Below are 13,734 nucleotides of genomic sequence, written 5' to 3' on the forward strand. Positions count from 1 at the left end.
GGTTATTTAGGTAATTCACCAACACCCTAGCTGTATACACCAGTCACCTAATCCAGTGATCTATTGGGTACTGATCATATGTCACTCATCAACGGCCTCTAATGACAGCACAGTATGCACCAATGTACCCTAGGGCTTAGTTATACATACATGTAGGACCACTGTCTATACCTTACTTAGGTAATAATATTAACCTACATCCAATTTATATGTATTTATAGCCTTTGGGTATTCAATAATTGACATTGCTCTCCTATTGCAAAGACACAGCATATCTTTTTGCTTAATACTGCTACAAATATGCTTAAAACCCTGATGAGCAAGTTTGTGTGCACAATGGTGTTGAATTCTGTAGTTCCACAGGTTAACATCGAGTTCTGCAGTTACCCTACAGATTACATCGAGTGCAGTAGTTAATTATAACCTACATATTACACTGAGTACAGAAGTGACCCTATAGATTACACTGAGTACAGTAGTTACCCTACAGATTACACTGAGTACAGTAGCTACCCTGCAGATTACACTAGTACAGTAGTTACCCTACAGATTACACAGAGTACAGTAGTTACCCTACCGAGTACATTGAGTACAGTAGTTACCCTACAGATTACACTGAGTACAGTAGTTACCCTACATTTTACACCCGAGTTCTGCAGTGGTTACCCTACAGATTACACTGAGTACAGCAGTTACCCTACCGAGTACATTGAGTACAGCAGTTACCCTACAGATTACACTGAGTGCAGTGGTTACCCTATAGATTACACCGAGTACAGAAGTTACCCTCTAGATTACACTGAATACAGCAGTTATCCTACAGATTACACTGAGTTCAGTAGTTACCCTACAGATTACACTGACTACAGTAGTTACCCTCTAGATTACACTGAGTACAGTAGTTACCCTACCGAGTACATTGAGCACAGTAGTTACCCTACCGAGTACACTGAGTACAGTAGTTACCCTACAGATTACACTGAGTACAGTAGTTACCCTACCGAGTACACTGAGTATGTAAGATACCCTACAGAGTACATTGAGTACAGTAGTTACCCTACAGATTACACTGAGTACAGTATTTACCCTACCGAGTACACTGAGTACAGTAGTTCCCCTACAGATTACACTGAGTACAGCAGTTACCCTACCGAGTACATTGAGTACAGTAGTTACCCTACCGATTACACTGAGTACAGTAGTTACCCTACAGATTACACTGAGTACAGTGGTTACCCTACAGATTACACTGAGTACAGTAGTTACCCTACTGAGTATGTTAGTAACCTACACATAGCTACAGTTACATGTAACTGTGTGTTGAGTATCATAGTTACACTGAAACTAACATAAATTATGGTAAGTATTTAAAAGGTTACATGGAGTATTGGAGGTACCTAGGTATATCCTGTACACCCAAATATATATATATATTTATGATAAGTATCCTAAAAGCTACAGGGTATACCTTAAATATTGAGTAACACAGCATTATCCTTCAGATAAACATTATATTGCAAGTTCTACAGAACTGTAAAACATCGTAGACTTTTTTGTCTGGTGAATCATAGGAATGTGCAGCAACATCAGAAAACAGAAATATAAAGTTCCAATCTCTAACAAAATATGTGATAGCTGTAAAAACAGACAGACCTGGTATTGGAATACTGATGAGTAAAACCTAAATACAAACTTGTTGATAATCACAGTCTGACATCTTGTAAAAATATGTACGCCTTAGGTTACAGGAATATGTCTGTTCCCGGTGTCTAGTGTTTCCTCCGGGGATCCTATGCTGGATCTTTTATTGGGAGTGTACGTCCTGGGCAGGGCAACAGTGCAGAAGGTTGGGAAAAGTTCCCAAAGCACAGTGCACAGGTTTAAATCAACAATAGCCAAACTATCAACCACCCAAGCATTTGGAGTTTTCCAAAACCTTTCAATTAGTCCTGTATAAACAACCTTTATGAAATATTTCTGAACTAGAACATGCTTGTAAAACATACATATACTTGCAATTCTGCTTTAATGAAACAGAACGAAGCAAGAATTCAAACTTAAGTCAGTAAATCTGATATATTCCTGTGATTCCCATCAAGATGTATAATCAAGTTAAAATTTCATGCCTGTTTGAAAAAAAAAAAAGTTTGATGAAATTTGAAAGGAGCTCTATGCAAAGTTTTATCAAACACAATGAAGCTAAAATCTATAAGTCACAGTGACCTACATTTGAAATATTGCTATAATACTCCTCAAAATAAGAAATGATATCAACATATAAAATGTCATGATTGCTGGACTGTTAGTACTTGAGTAAAGGAGCTAATTGCAAATTCTAACCAAGAGGTTGTACTGATGAATGGACAGGGACAGAGAAGCCAACAGTTCATGTCAAATTCACTTTATTGCAGAAGCATAAAATAAAGTCATTTATATAAATCTTAACATGAAAACAGGAGACTTCTAAACAGACATGTACACTTCCACTTGGCACATAGTAAGTCTAGCTGAGGTATGGCATGATATGCTAAGTTTCTTCTTCCCTGTAAATGACAGTTAACATATCTGTACATTCTGTTTCAAACTTTAAGATAATTACTTGCATAATAATAACTTCCTGTTTACATCTCTTACATCTCGGGTACAGGTTCCTGTTGATCGTTGCCACCAATAATGTATTGATTGACCTGTTTACTGCACATACTACTACAAACCTATAGTAACAACCTCACAGACTTGACCCCTCGTTGTCGTTATAACAAAATGATGGAACAAAGTATTCAGTTAACTCACCATAAATTTACAGGCTTATTTTGATATCAAAGAAAGGAAGCATATTGTGACAATTACTGAAAAAAATCAACAAATTTGGAATTTCCTATGACCAGTTAATGAGTTAAATGTTAGCTCCATGTATCAGCATATATACATCCAGCAGTGGACTGCTGGCCCGTATTGTATGACAAACCACATTGTTATTTCTAGTGATTGAACTAATTTTTCTGCCCGATGTATTTCGCACAGTAGATATACCCAATACAAAGTAATGACACACACCCAGATAATATAATGTAAGCCCCAATCTGGAACCAAATTTCTTTAAATCTACACATTCAGAAACCCCATCTGGATCTTGCTGACAAGAAAAAAGCCACATTCAAGGATTAACTTTCTAGCTGTTTAGCTGCCTTTCTATTTGTACATACATAACAAAGAGTACTTTCATTTGTGGACTCAAAGCCGAGTTTGCGATGACTGACAAATACTGGCTTAGAGTCGCTTGACCTCTCTATGTGGACACATACGAACTGTTGATTGACAGTTATTTGACAACTAATACATAATAATTTGACAATTGGGTATTTTTAAATTATCAACACAGAACTGTTAGCCTAATCAGAGACCTGTAATATAGTGTCTGTCCTGATTGGCATACAACTATATATGTGTACAGTACTGTTAGCCTAATCAGAGACCTGTAATATACAGTCTCTGCCCTGATTGGCATACAACTATATATGTGTACAGAATTTTGTGGGTGTACAACGCAGCATGCTAAAAGTGGGGAGAAGTTCGTACTGAAGAAATAACCACAGATATCATCTGATATGCATATAAAAAGTATTCAAAAATTGTAGATTACAAATGAAGCCTTTGTGTTTTTTAGTTTGTTTATGGTAAATATAAACAAAATTGGTCATAAATCATAAATTGCATTTGCACATGTTTAGCTGATGACTATACATGAACTGTATAAACAGGGATCCAAATAAGCAACAGTGACACATACATAACAAATATCTTTTAGTCAATTAACAAAAATTGTCAAAAGGACTTTGTAAGAAATTAGTATAATCCTAATTATATGTATTTTATGTTCATCGACGAAGAACAATCTCAAAATATTATACAGCACGATCCTCTTCATAAATGCTTATCTAATGATATAAAACTCACAGTATCAGATGTAGTGTAAAAAGTGTATGCTAAAGTTGTACATACTACGGTAAACATAGGCTAAAGTTGTATATACTACGGTAAACATAGGCTAAAGTTGTATATACTACGGTAAACATAGGCTAAATTATCATATGAATAAATCTTGCAGTATGATGATTTCCTTTCATCAGTTTGAAGGAAAAGGAAATAAAAATACAAAAGAATCATGCAACGTTATAAAAAGGAATACCTGATATATTAGACTGTGATAGCTTCTATAGACCTGGTTACATAATACATCGTCAATTAAAAATCGTCAATTAAAAAGTAGTCGTAACTGATCAATGTCACCGATTTTTCGCAGAATACAGCTACGTATACGGTGGCACAGGGGGAACATTTTGTCCTTATACAAGACATGTTTCTGGTTACAATTTATGATATTGAAAAGATTCTTTGTGAACTTCTTTTTCACAAAACTCCTCATAAAAGTGGCGATAATTTGTCTAAGCATATTTCAATGTACTTCTGCTCGATTTTGAAATATTCCAAATCAAACTTCATTCAGCCATTGATTTAGACCTACATTTTACAAACTACAGTTCACTCTTCTTGAAAATATTACTTGACATATGAAAATTATAACATCTTAATCATCTTTACCACCAAACCAGCTGTTAGAAAAGTGACAATATTGAATATTAAAGCAGAGAGAAGGAATTTGATATAAATGTATCTTTACTTTGTTTGTTCCTACAATGGTGAGGAGAATGGGAAGATGCAAAGGTTTCAGGAATTGTCAGAAAGAGCTCCTCTACAACTTTATATCAGATCAGGTTCGTCAACAATTTTAAATGAATATTCGTGAAAGATTACTTATCTTACATCATAAGACATTTCTATTTTCTACAGAAAATATCTGCAACATATTAAACTCGTTCTTATATTAATTAACATTTAAAGTTATTTGTGTTTGAATGTATCTGATTTCCTCACCGTATGGACTAGGAGGATCATGCTAAAAAACAAGTTTGTACAATGTTCATGAGAAAAAACTCTCTTACATTGTAACAAATGGTTATTATTATATATGGTATTTACAAATATATTGAAAAGCATGCTGAATTGAGTTTCTGAAAGAAAAGCAACTTAAGATTCAAGATCTTCTAAGATACTGAAAATCAATAAACAGATTTCACTATGTTACATTAACAATAAACTTGTATTTGGTTTTATCAAAGTCAGCTGATCATGAGGTACCCAATATATTTGTTCTGATAAAATCTTGAAAGCATTCTTAATTTCACTGTACAGTCGTATTGTTGATAAAAGGTATTAATTTTGTGACAGAATTAAAATAACAGACACAAACTTGTCAGCTTTACTGAAACAGAACAAGGCATGCAAATACAGCTCTGTCAACATTGTACAGCAACCCTTATGTTATCATAACAATGTGATTTTAAATAAAGTCTACAGAAATTCAGGACCAACGCAAACACAGAAAAGAATAAAATTATGAACTCCAATCAAAACTATTTGTACCATAGAATCCTAGATGTTTCCATACCTGGTTGTTTTCGGTACTTAAGAAATGGATGTTTCCATACTTCTTTGTAAAGACAAAGAATGCAGAAGAATCATAAAATTTATAAAACCAGCAACACACAGGGCACAAAATGTAAATGAAATAAAAAGTTGAAAAGTTATTGGAATTGCCAAAAATCTTATAAAATATTGAAATGACATTTGGGAAGTACCAAAACATCTCAAATAAGTACCAAAACATCTCAAAATCTCAAATAAGTACCAAAACATCTCAAATAAGTACTGAAACATCTTGGTACCGAAACGACCAAGTACCGAAACATCTTTACTCCATCTCAAATACTAAAACTGGATAACAAAACAAACTTTTTCAAACATAACAAATTCTGAAAAGATGCAAAATTCAATCCCAATAAATCATTTCTATCATCAATGATGCAACATGGTCCAGCATGTTATAAACTTCTAGCAAAAATCAATGTGTCTATAATGTTAGGGAAAAGTCAGGGATGGATATAAGTTTGTTGGCTGCATACCCCATTCCGATGCAACCAACTTACCACCGGCTCTGTCTTACTGATGAAAGTGTCCAGCATTAAGTTACAGAACTGATCAACCCAACCAACAGGGCTCACATTTACACTCTCATCCGTGTCATCCATGTCCTAAAATCAAGTCATGACATTCCAACAAATTAGAATTGCTCTTTTTCAGCGATCCCTTACGATTTTTTATAATTAATTTTCACAATTTTATTTTTACGTTTTGTTTCCAGAACTTTTGAAAAATATCAGTACTATTATAACCTAGGTAATTGATCATTAGCTAGATAAATGTACATTGCACAATAACTTCTGTAACCAGTATGGCACTCTGCTAATGGTGTCACCCGCAGGTTACGTATAATAATTTACTGTTCATGATTGGTTGCTTTTTAGAATTATCAGTTAAGTATAAGCCTTTCACCACTGTAGACCATAATGGACTCATCCAGATCAATGCATGGTAGAATCTACTAAAGTTACATAGGGGTGAAAGGGATAATAACCAATCACAACTGTATAGTGTAACGTGTTTTTACTAAACTTACTGTAACAAATACAAATAACATCTGTGAACCAGTCATTATATAAATATAATATAACTGTTTTACTTTGTATGTATATATATATATATATGCCTAAACAACAGATTGTTGATAAACGGGGGAAATGAGATCCAACATCCGCTAGTGAATGTTCTGAGACTCCTCCTAGGATGTATGGTCATCTCTTCTTTTGAATAAAGATTATTGAATAGAAGCAACAATTTGGAGAATAATCACTTGTTTGTCTTTATACTATCTTTAGTGAATTTGAAAGGTTTTTTTAATGTCAATGGAAGTATACAAGAATATATGCTTACCTGAAACAGAAATAATTTCACAAGTAGGGGTTTTATTTAAATAAAATCAATTGTGTATATAGACATTGTCAGTAACACTAAAAAACTCTTCACTGCATATATTTGGGGAAAGATGTGAAAACATTACTGGATGTCCAGCCCATGTTGGAATGTTGTAACTACAATACGGAATGTCTATTCCTCCTCTGGGCCCTGACAAGGCACTAATGAGGACCAGAGAGTAATCCCTGTCCTCTAACCAGGGTATGTATTAATGAGGGAAGGTGGGTGTTGTGATCCACATGGTTCCTCCATCCTGGTCTAGCCATAATAATCTGCCCTTGATGGGACACCAGCATGGTATATTATGCATGTCACCTGATTAGGATACAGCTCAAGTAGCTGACACAGCACAATCTGAGTAGTGAAGTAGATCAATCTTAATTTATATATATATTCATTTAATGAACATTTTAAGTATCCTCTCTATGACTGGGAGTAAAATGGTAGAAGTTATTTTTATAACCAATGTATTTTTTTTGTTGGGAGGGGACGGGGTGGGGAGTTGCAACCGTTATTAGTGTCTATGTGTTGAGGTGTTGGGGGTGGGGGAGTTGGAAGCTATGTTTGAATGTTTATGGTATGCGACGTTAAACAAATATTCTTGTATCTCCTACGTTAAAGAAATATTCTTGTATCTTCAGTCCTAGATCTGCTAGGACTAACAAACTTGTTATTCATAGATATTTAAAACAATGTCCCAAGCTTGAAGGCACTTTAAAACTGTTCAAAAATTACTTTAACTATAGTCTACTATTGTGACATTGTCAACAGGTATGCTTTTCCACAGCATAAATTATCTATAGCTAGTAATCAATGGATGCTGAAACCGGGTAGTTGGGTACTAGAATCAACATCTGCCTGCTGTGTAACGGAATCGACTGTTATGTCTGCATGTATTCTTGGTTATTAGACACACCTGGTGTTCCCAACAATGTTCTACTGTAGAACATCCCCCACTGTATACCTGTGGTCAAATATATGTAGGTGATCAATGACAGGTGTGAAGGTTACCTGTCACAATAATATACAGGTACAACACTACCTGGGACACTACAGTACAGGTACAACACTACCTGGGACACTTCAGTACAGGTACAACACTACCTGGGACACTTCAGTACAGGTTTGTGGGGGTTGTGGAGTTACAGGAATAGCGAGGTTGTATGGGGGTGTTGGAATGTTGTCATTTCTCCATTAAATATATATAGCAGTAATAATTAGCGAGAATACAGGCCTTTATTGTGTACACTATATTAGAAGACACACTCATCTCAAAACTATGTCAAGAGTTGATTCATACTATTTACATCTTAAAACTTCACACACACAAATATAACATACTTACCTATACTATCAGACCCATTACAACATGTACGTATTATAATACACGTCAAAGACACACATCGTGTGATACTTTAGTTTGCTATCGAAATGTTGTTTTCAAAGTTATGTAATTGAGGATAAAACAGATAACACTAAACCTAAAAAGACATCATTACATCATATATCACTGTTTAACATTTATTCACCCAAACTTCATTTATTTTCCGAGTTTCTAGGAGTGAACTAGCCAACTCTGAAGTATGTACCAAACCCTAACATTAATACAACTCACAGAATCAACCCTAGAATTTGTGATTATGTTACTTTCTTTAATGATTTATCTGTCTTTTATCAACTTATTAGTCCTGCAATTAAATTAATTTGTTGATCTTACTTAATTATTCGTACTACATCAGTGTTAAATGTTTGTCTAGAATTACTGGGGTATACTTAAATTTACTTATATGTTTCATTGAAATACAAATTCTGGAAAGCTTGTATCATCATCATATTCAATGTAAAATATTGTTTCTTGAATTGTGTCAAACAAAACACTTTATTTTAAATAATCCAGCATGTGAAAAGAAAATACTATAGGCCAATACAAGCACCTATTTATAAATGTAGGTTTTCTACGGACACTTTACTAGTTCAGAAATTTTGCTAACATAAAATACAAGAAATACACCAGAATAACAAAAGTAATGTACTCGACGTCGTGTAAAAGAATTCCCACAAGTTAATATAATAAAGCTCTCTACTGTTGCATATCTTGTACAGTACATTCCTATACTGTGTAATGCTCCACAAAAGATTGTCTAAAAGGCGTTAAAATAAAAGGACCAGAAAAACACCCAGCTGGTCAAAATCTTGACCTCAACATACAGAAATATTAACCTGCTTACTGACCACTCCCATCCCGAGGTTATGACTTACAGGTAGGCTAGACCATCAGGTAAGATTACGGGTCACGATGGCTGACCTTTGCGCCTGTGCAAAACGTAAACACAGCATGTTACTTACTTTGTTATTCTCCAGAGCCTCGGCAGAATGGATATCTTTTGCTCCGAAGCAACTCTGACATTTCAGCTTATTAAAAATGTTCGGCTGAAATTTCTGACACTTCGAAGCCATGTTTGTTTACGAAAACAACGGCGAGTCCTTCGCGGACGGACTGCCTGCTACCACAGGTAGACACACTTACAAACTGACTAATAAATCCAAAATACTAGTAGATCTGGTATACCATAGTAAATAAATCACAAAACACGTCTGCTATGGGTCCATTTTGTCACTGGCTCGTAGTTTACATCGGATGATCGTACACGAACCGGTTCATGTTTCCCATTCCCTCACATAGGTGCGCGCGCATGAATATCTTGATAAGTAGTTCTGTGATACGGTCTGCGCAATGTGACACATGTAGTACGTATGAAACACGGCTGCCCACCACGACATCACAGACGATTTCATATGTCCAAATGCAGGTCAAATAACACGATAGTTTTAAAGAACTGTACGGCTCTTTTCTAAACCATATTACAAATCAATTGTATGAAATGAAAGTTTGAGTTTAATATAAACTTATATAATGTTAAGCGTTAAAGTGTTATGCCCGGCCAGTGACATTTATATGCTACCACGGAATTAGATTATCTTAGTCCATGATGCTACAGATAAATATTTTCAGTCCCTGTAACCATAATGATTTTTTACGGATTAATGAAAAATACTCACCGTAATTTACACCGTAACAGGAGAAACTACATAAAATTCAGGAACACCTTCCGGATCTTCGGATTAACGATTCTTGCGGACAGGTAGCGACTTTCTTTCGACGATGAGTTATGTAATACACAGTGATTCTTCATAGCAGAGAAAAATATAGCAGTAGTTTATTACTTTGCTAGGTAAATGTACTAGCGCTAGTACTTATAACACAATATCACGAAGTGTTCACTTGATGCAAGACGTCAGTGTGTCAGGTTGCACCATACAAATATCGTTAAAGTTACATATCAAAGTATGGAAGACATCTCCAAATGTAAGGTTGGGGGGGGGGGGGGGGGGGGGGGGGGGTAAATAGAATTGTCCTGCAAATAAATTTGAATTAAGAATGCATGGAAGACGAAATGTTATCTAGGTCTGTTGTACAATATGTATGCATCGAGAACCACACTGAAAATAATAAACATATTGAAAGCTACCCTACGGAATGTTTAAATATGCTACATTGCTTGAGGAAGGCCATCCTGAGAGATTACGCATTGAGAGTGACCCTAATCTGTGTACAATACCACCTTATGAGACGACGCATTGATGGCAACAATAAGAGATAAGGTTTGGGTAATCCTAAGAGATAAATTACGAAGTGAACACATTAAGAAACTACGTATGAGGAATACAATAAGAGATTAAGTACGGAGTGCCATCCTAAGAGATTGCATACGGAGGGCCACTCCAAGAGATATCGTACGGAGGGCCACTCTAAGAGATATCGTACGGAGGGCCACTCTAAGAGATATCGTACGGAGGGCCACACTAAGAGATTTAGAAAAGAGGGCCACATCGAGAGATTACGTACGAAGAGCCATATCTTAGGAGAAAAAGTACGGAGGGCCATCCTTAATGACCATTTAAGAGAATTCGTAGAGAAGAACACCTTAATAGATCACACACGGAGGGCCACCATACGGAATTAGGTACGATATACTACCCTCGAACAGATATCCTACGGAGGGCAACTTTTGAAGATTACGTACAGAGGGCTACCCTTGGAGGGATTACGTACGGAGGGTCACTATTGGAGATTACGTAAGGAAGGTAACCTTGGAGATTACGTACGGAGGGCCACCCTTGGACATTACGTGCGGAGTGCCACCCTTGGAGCTTACGTGCGGCTTGCCACCCTTGAAGCTTAAGAACGGAGAGCCACCCTGAGAGATTACGTACGAAGAGCCGTTTTAAGAGAAAACGTACGGAGGCCATCTTTCGAGATTACTTAGGGAGCCACCCTGAGAGATAACGTAGGAGAGATCATTTTAAAAAAACCGCACAGAGGGCCACTCTAATAGATAACGTAGGAGAGGTCATTTAAAAGAAAACGCACGGAGGGCCACCCTAAGAGATAACGTTGGAGAGGTCATTTAAAAGAAAACACACGGAGGGCCACCCTGAGAGATAACGTAGGAGAGGTCATTTAAAAGAAAACACACGGAGGGCCACCCTGAGAGATTACGTACGAAGAGCCGTTTTAAGAGAAAATGTACGGAGGCCATCTTTCGAGATTACTTAGGGAGCCACCCTGAGAGATAACGTAGGAGAGATCATTTAAAAGAAAACGCACGGAGGGCCACCCTAAGAGATAACGTAGGAGAGGCCATTTAAAAGAAAACACACGGAGGGCCACCCTGAGAGACATTGTAGGAGAGGTCATTTAAGAGAAAACACGAAGGGCCACCCTGAGAGATAACGTAGGAGAGGTCATTTAAAAGAAACACGGAGGGCCACCCTGAGAGATAACGTAGGAGAGGTCATTTAATAGAAAACGCACGGAGGGCCACCCTAAGAAAATACGTACGGAGGAACACCATACAAAAACTTCACGGAGGGCCGACCTAAGGAATTGAATACGATGTACTACCCTTAGAGATAACCTGCGGAGGGACGGCCACTTTTGGAGATTATATATGGAGGTTGGGGGCACCCTTGGAGGTTACGAACGGGGAGTCGCCCTGAGAGATTACGCACGAAGGGCTGTTTTAAGAGAAAATGTTCGGAGGACCACCTAAGAGCTTACGCAAGGAGAACAACCATAAGGTTTTACATATGGTGTGCTACCCTAAGTGATTACGTACGGAGAGATATCCTAGGATATTATAAACAGGGTGTCACCATAAGATATCACGTATATAGGACCACCCTAGGAGATTACGTACATAGTGCCACCTTTAGGATATCAATGCAGAGTGTCACCCTACGGTGTACCATCCTAAGTGATAACCTTCAGATGACCACCCTAGGAGATTACGTACATAGTGCCACCTTTAGGATATCAACGCAGAGTGTCACCCTACGGTGTACCATCCTAAGTGATAACCTTCAGATGACCACACTAGGAGATTACGTACATAGTGCCACCTTTAGGATATCAACGCAGAGTGTCACCCTACGGTGGACCATCCTAAGAGATAACATTCAGATGACCACCCTAGGATATTACGTACAGAGGACCTTCTTTAGGGGTCACGAACGGAGGACTACCCTTAGAAATGACGTACAGAGGACCTTCCTTACAGATAGCGAACGGAGGACTACCCTTAGAGATGACGTACAGAGGACCTTCCTAAGAGATAGCGAACGGAGGACTACCCTTATAGATGACGTACAGAGGACCTTCTTTAGAGATAGCGATCGGAGGACTACCCTTAGAGATTACGTACAGAGGACCTTCCTTAGAGATAGCGAACGGAGGACTACCCTTAGAGATGACGTACAGAGGACCTTCCTTAGAGATAGCGAACGGAGGGCTACCCTTAGAGATATCTTACAGATGACCTTCCTTAGAGATAGCGAACGGAGGACTTCCCTTAGAAATGACGTACAGAGGATCTTCCTTAGAGATAGCGAACGGCGGGCCATCCTTAGAGATTACTTACAGATGACCTTCCTTAGAGATAGCGAACGGATGACTACCCTTACAGATGACGTACAGAGGTCCTTCCTTAGAGATAGCGAACGGCGGGCCATCCTTAGAGATTACTAACAGATGACCTTCCTTAGAGATAACGAACGGAGGACTACCCTTAGAGATTACGTACAGAGGACATTGCCTAGAGATAAGGTACGAAGGGCCACCCTTGGAGATTACGTGCAGAGGACCTTCCTTAGAGATAGCGAACGGAGGACTACCCTTAGAGATGACATACAGAGGACCTTCTTTAGAGATATCGAATGGAGGACTACCCTTAAAGATGACGTACAGAGGACCTTCCTTAGAGATAACGAACAGAGGGCATGCCTTGGAGATTACGTACAGAGGACCTTCCTTAGAGACAAGGTACGAAGAGCCACCCTTAGATATTACGTGCAGAGGACCTTCCTTAGAGATAGCGAACGGAGGACTACCCTTAGAGATTACTAACAGATGACCTTCCTTAGAGATAGCGAACGGAGGACATTGTTTAGAGATAAGGTACGAAGGGCCACCCTTAGAGATTACTTACAGATGACCTTCCTTAAAGATAGCGAACGGAGGACTACCCTTAGAGATGACGTACAGAGGACCTTCCTTAGAGATAACGAACAGAGGGCATCCCTTAGAGATTACGTACAGAGGACCTTCCTTAGAGATAAGGTACGAAGGGCTATCCTTAGGGGTATGAACGGAGGACTACCCTTAGAGATGACGTACATAGGACCTTCCTTAGAGATAGCGAACGGAGGGTATGCCTTGGAGATTACGTACAGAGGACCTTC

At 37.9% G+C, this 13,734-nt stretch overlaps 1 protein-coding gene across 5 annotated transcripts in view; it reads right to left on the minus strand.

The window, feature by feature from the left end:
• LOC110465227 (golgin subfamily A member 4-like) overlaps positions 1 to 9,621 on the minus strand; it is an 88,467-nt gene extending 78,846 nt beyond the window's left edge. For 4 of the 5 annotated variants that reach the window (XM_021520909.1, XM_021520906.1, XM_021520907.1 and 1 more), the window contains exons 1-2: positions 9,280 to 9,621; positions 6,048 to 6,152 (exon numbers count right to left, since the gene is read on the minus strand). In XM_021520909.1, coding sequence (XP_021376584.1) covers positions 6,048 to 6,152; positions 9,280 to 9,390 — 216 coding nt within the window. In that variant the 5' untranslated portion in view covers positions 9,391 to 9,621. The remainder of the gene's footprint in view (positions 1 to 6,047; positions 6,153 to 9,279) is intronic. The other variant, XM_021520904.1, reaches the window with a different exon arrangement.
• Between the last annotated feature and the right edge of the window lie 4,113 nt (positions 9,622 to 13,734).

The sequence above is a fragment of the Mizuhopecten yessoensis genome, unplaced genomic scaffold, assembly GCF_002113885.1.
Source record: "Mizuhopecten yessoensis strain PY_sf001 unplaced genomic scaffold, ASM211388v2 scaffold11065_1, whole genome shotgun sequence".
Lineage (NCBI taxonomy): Eukaryota > Metazoa > Mollusca > Bivalvia > Pectinida > Pectinidae > Mizuhopecten > Mizuhopecten yessoensis.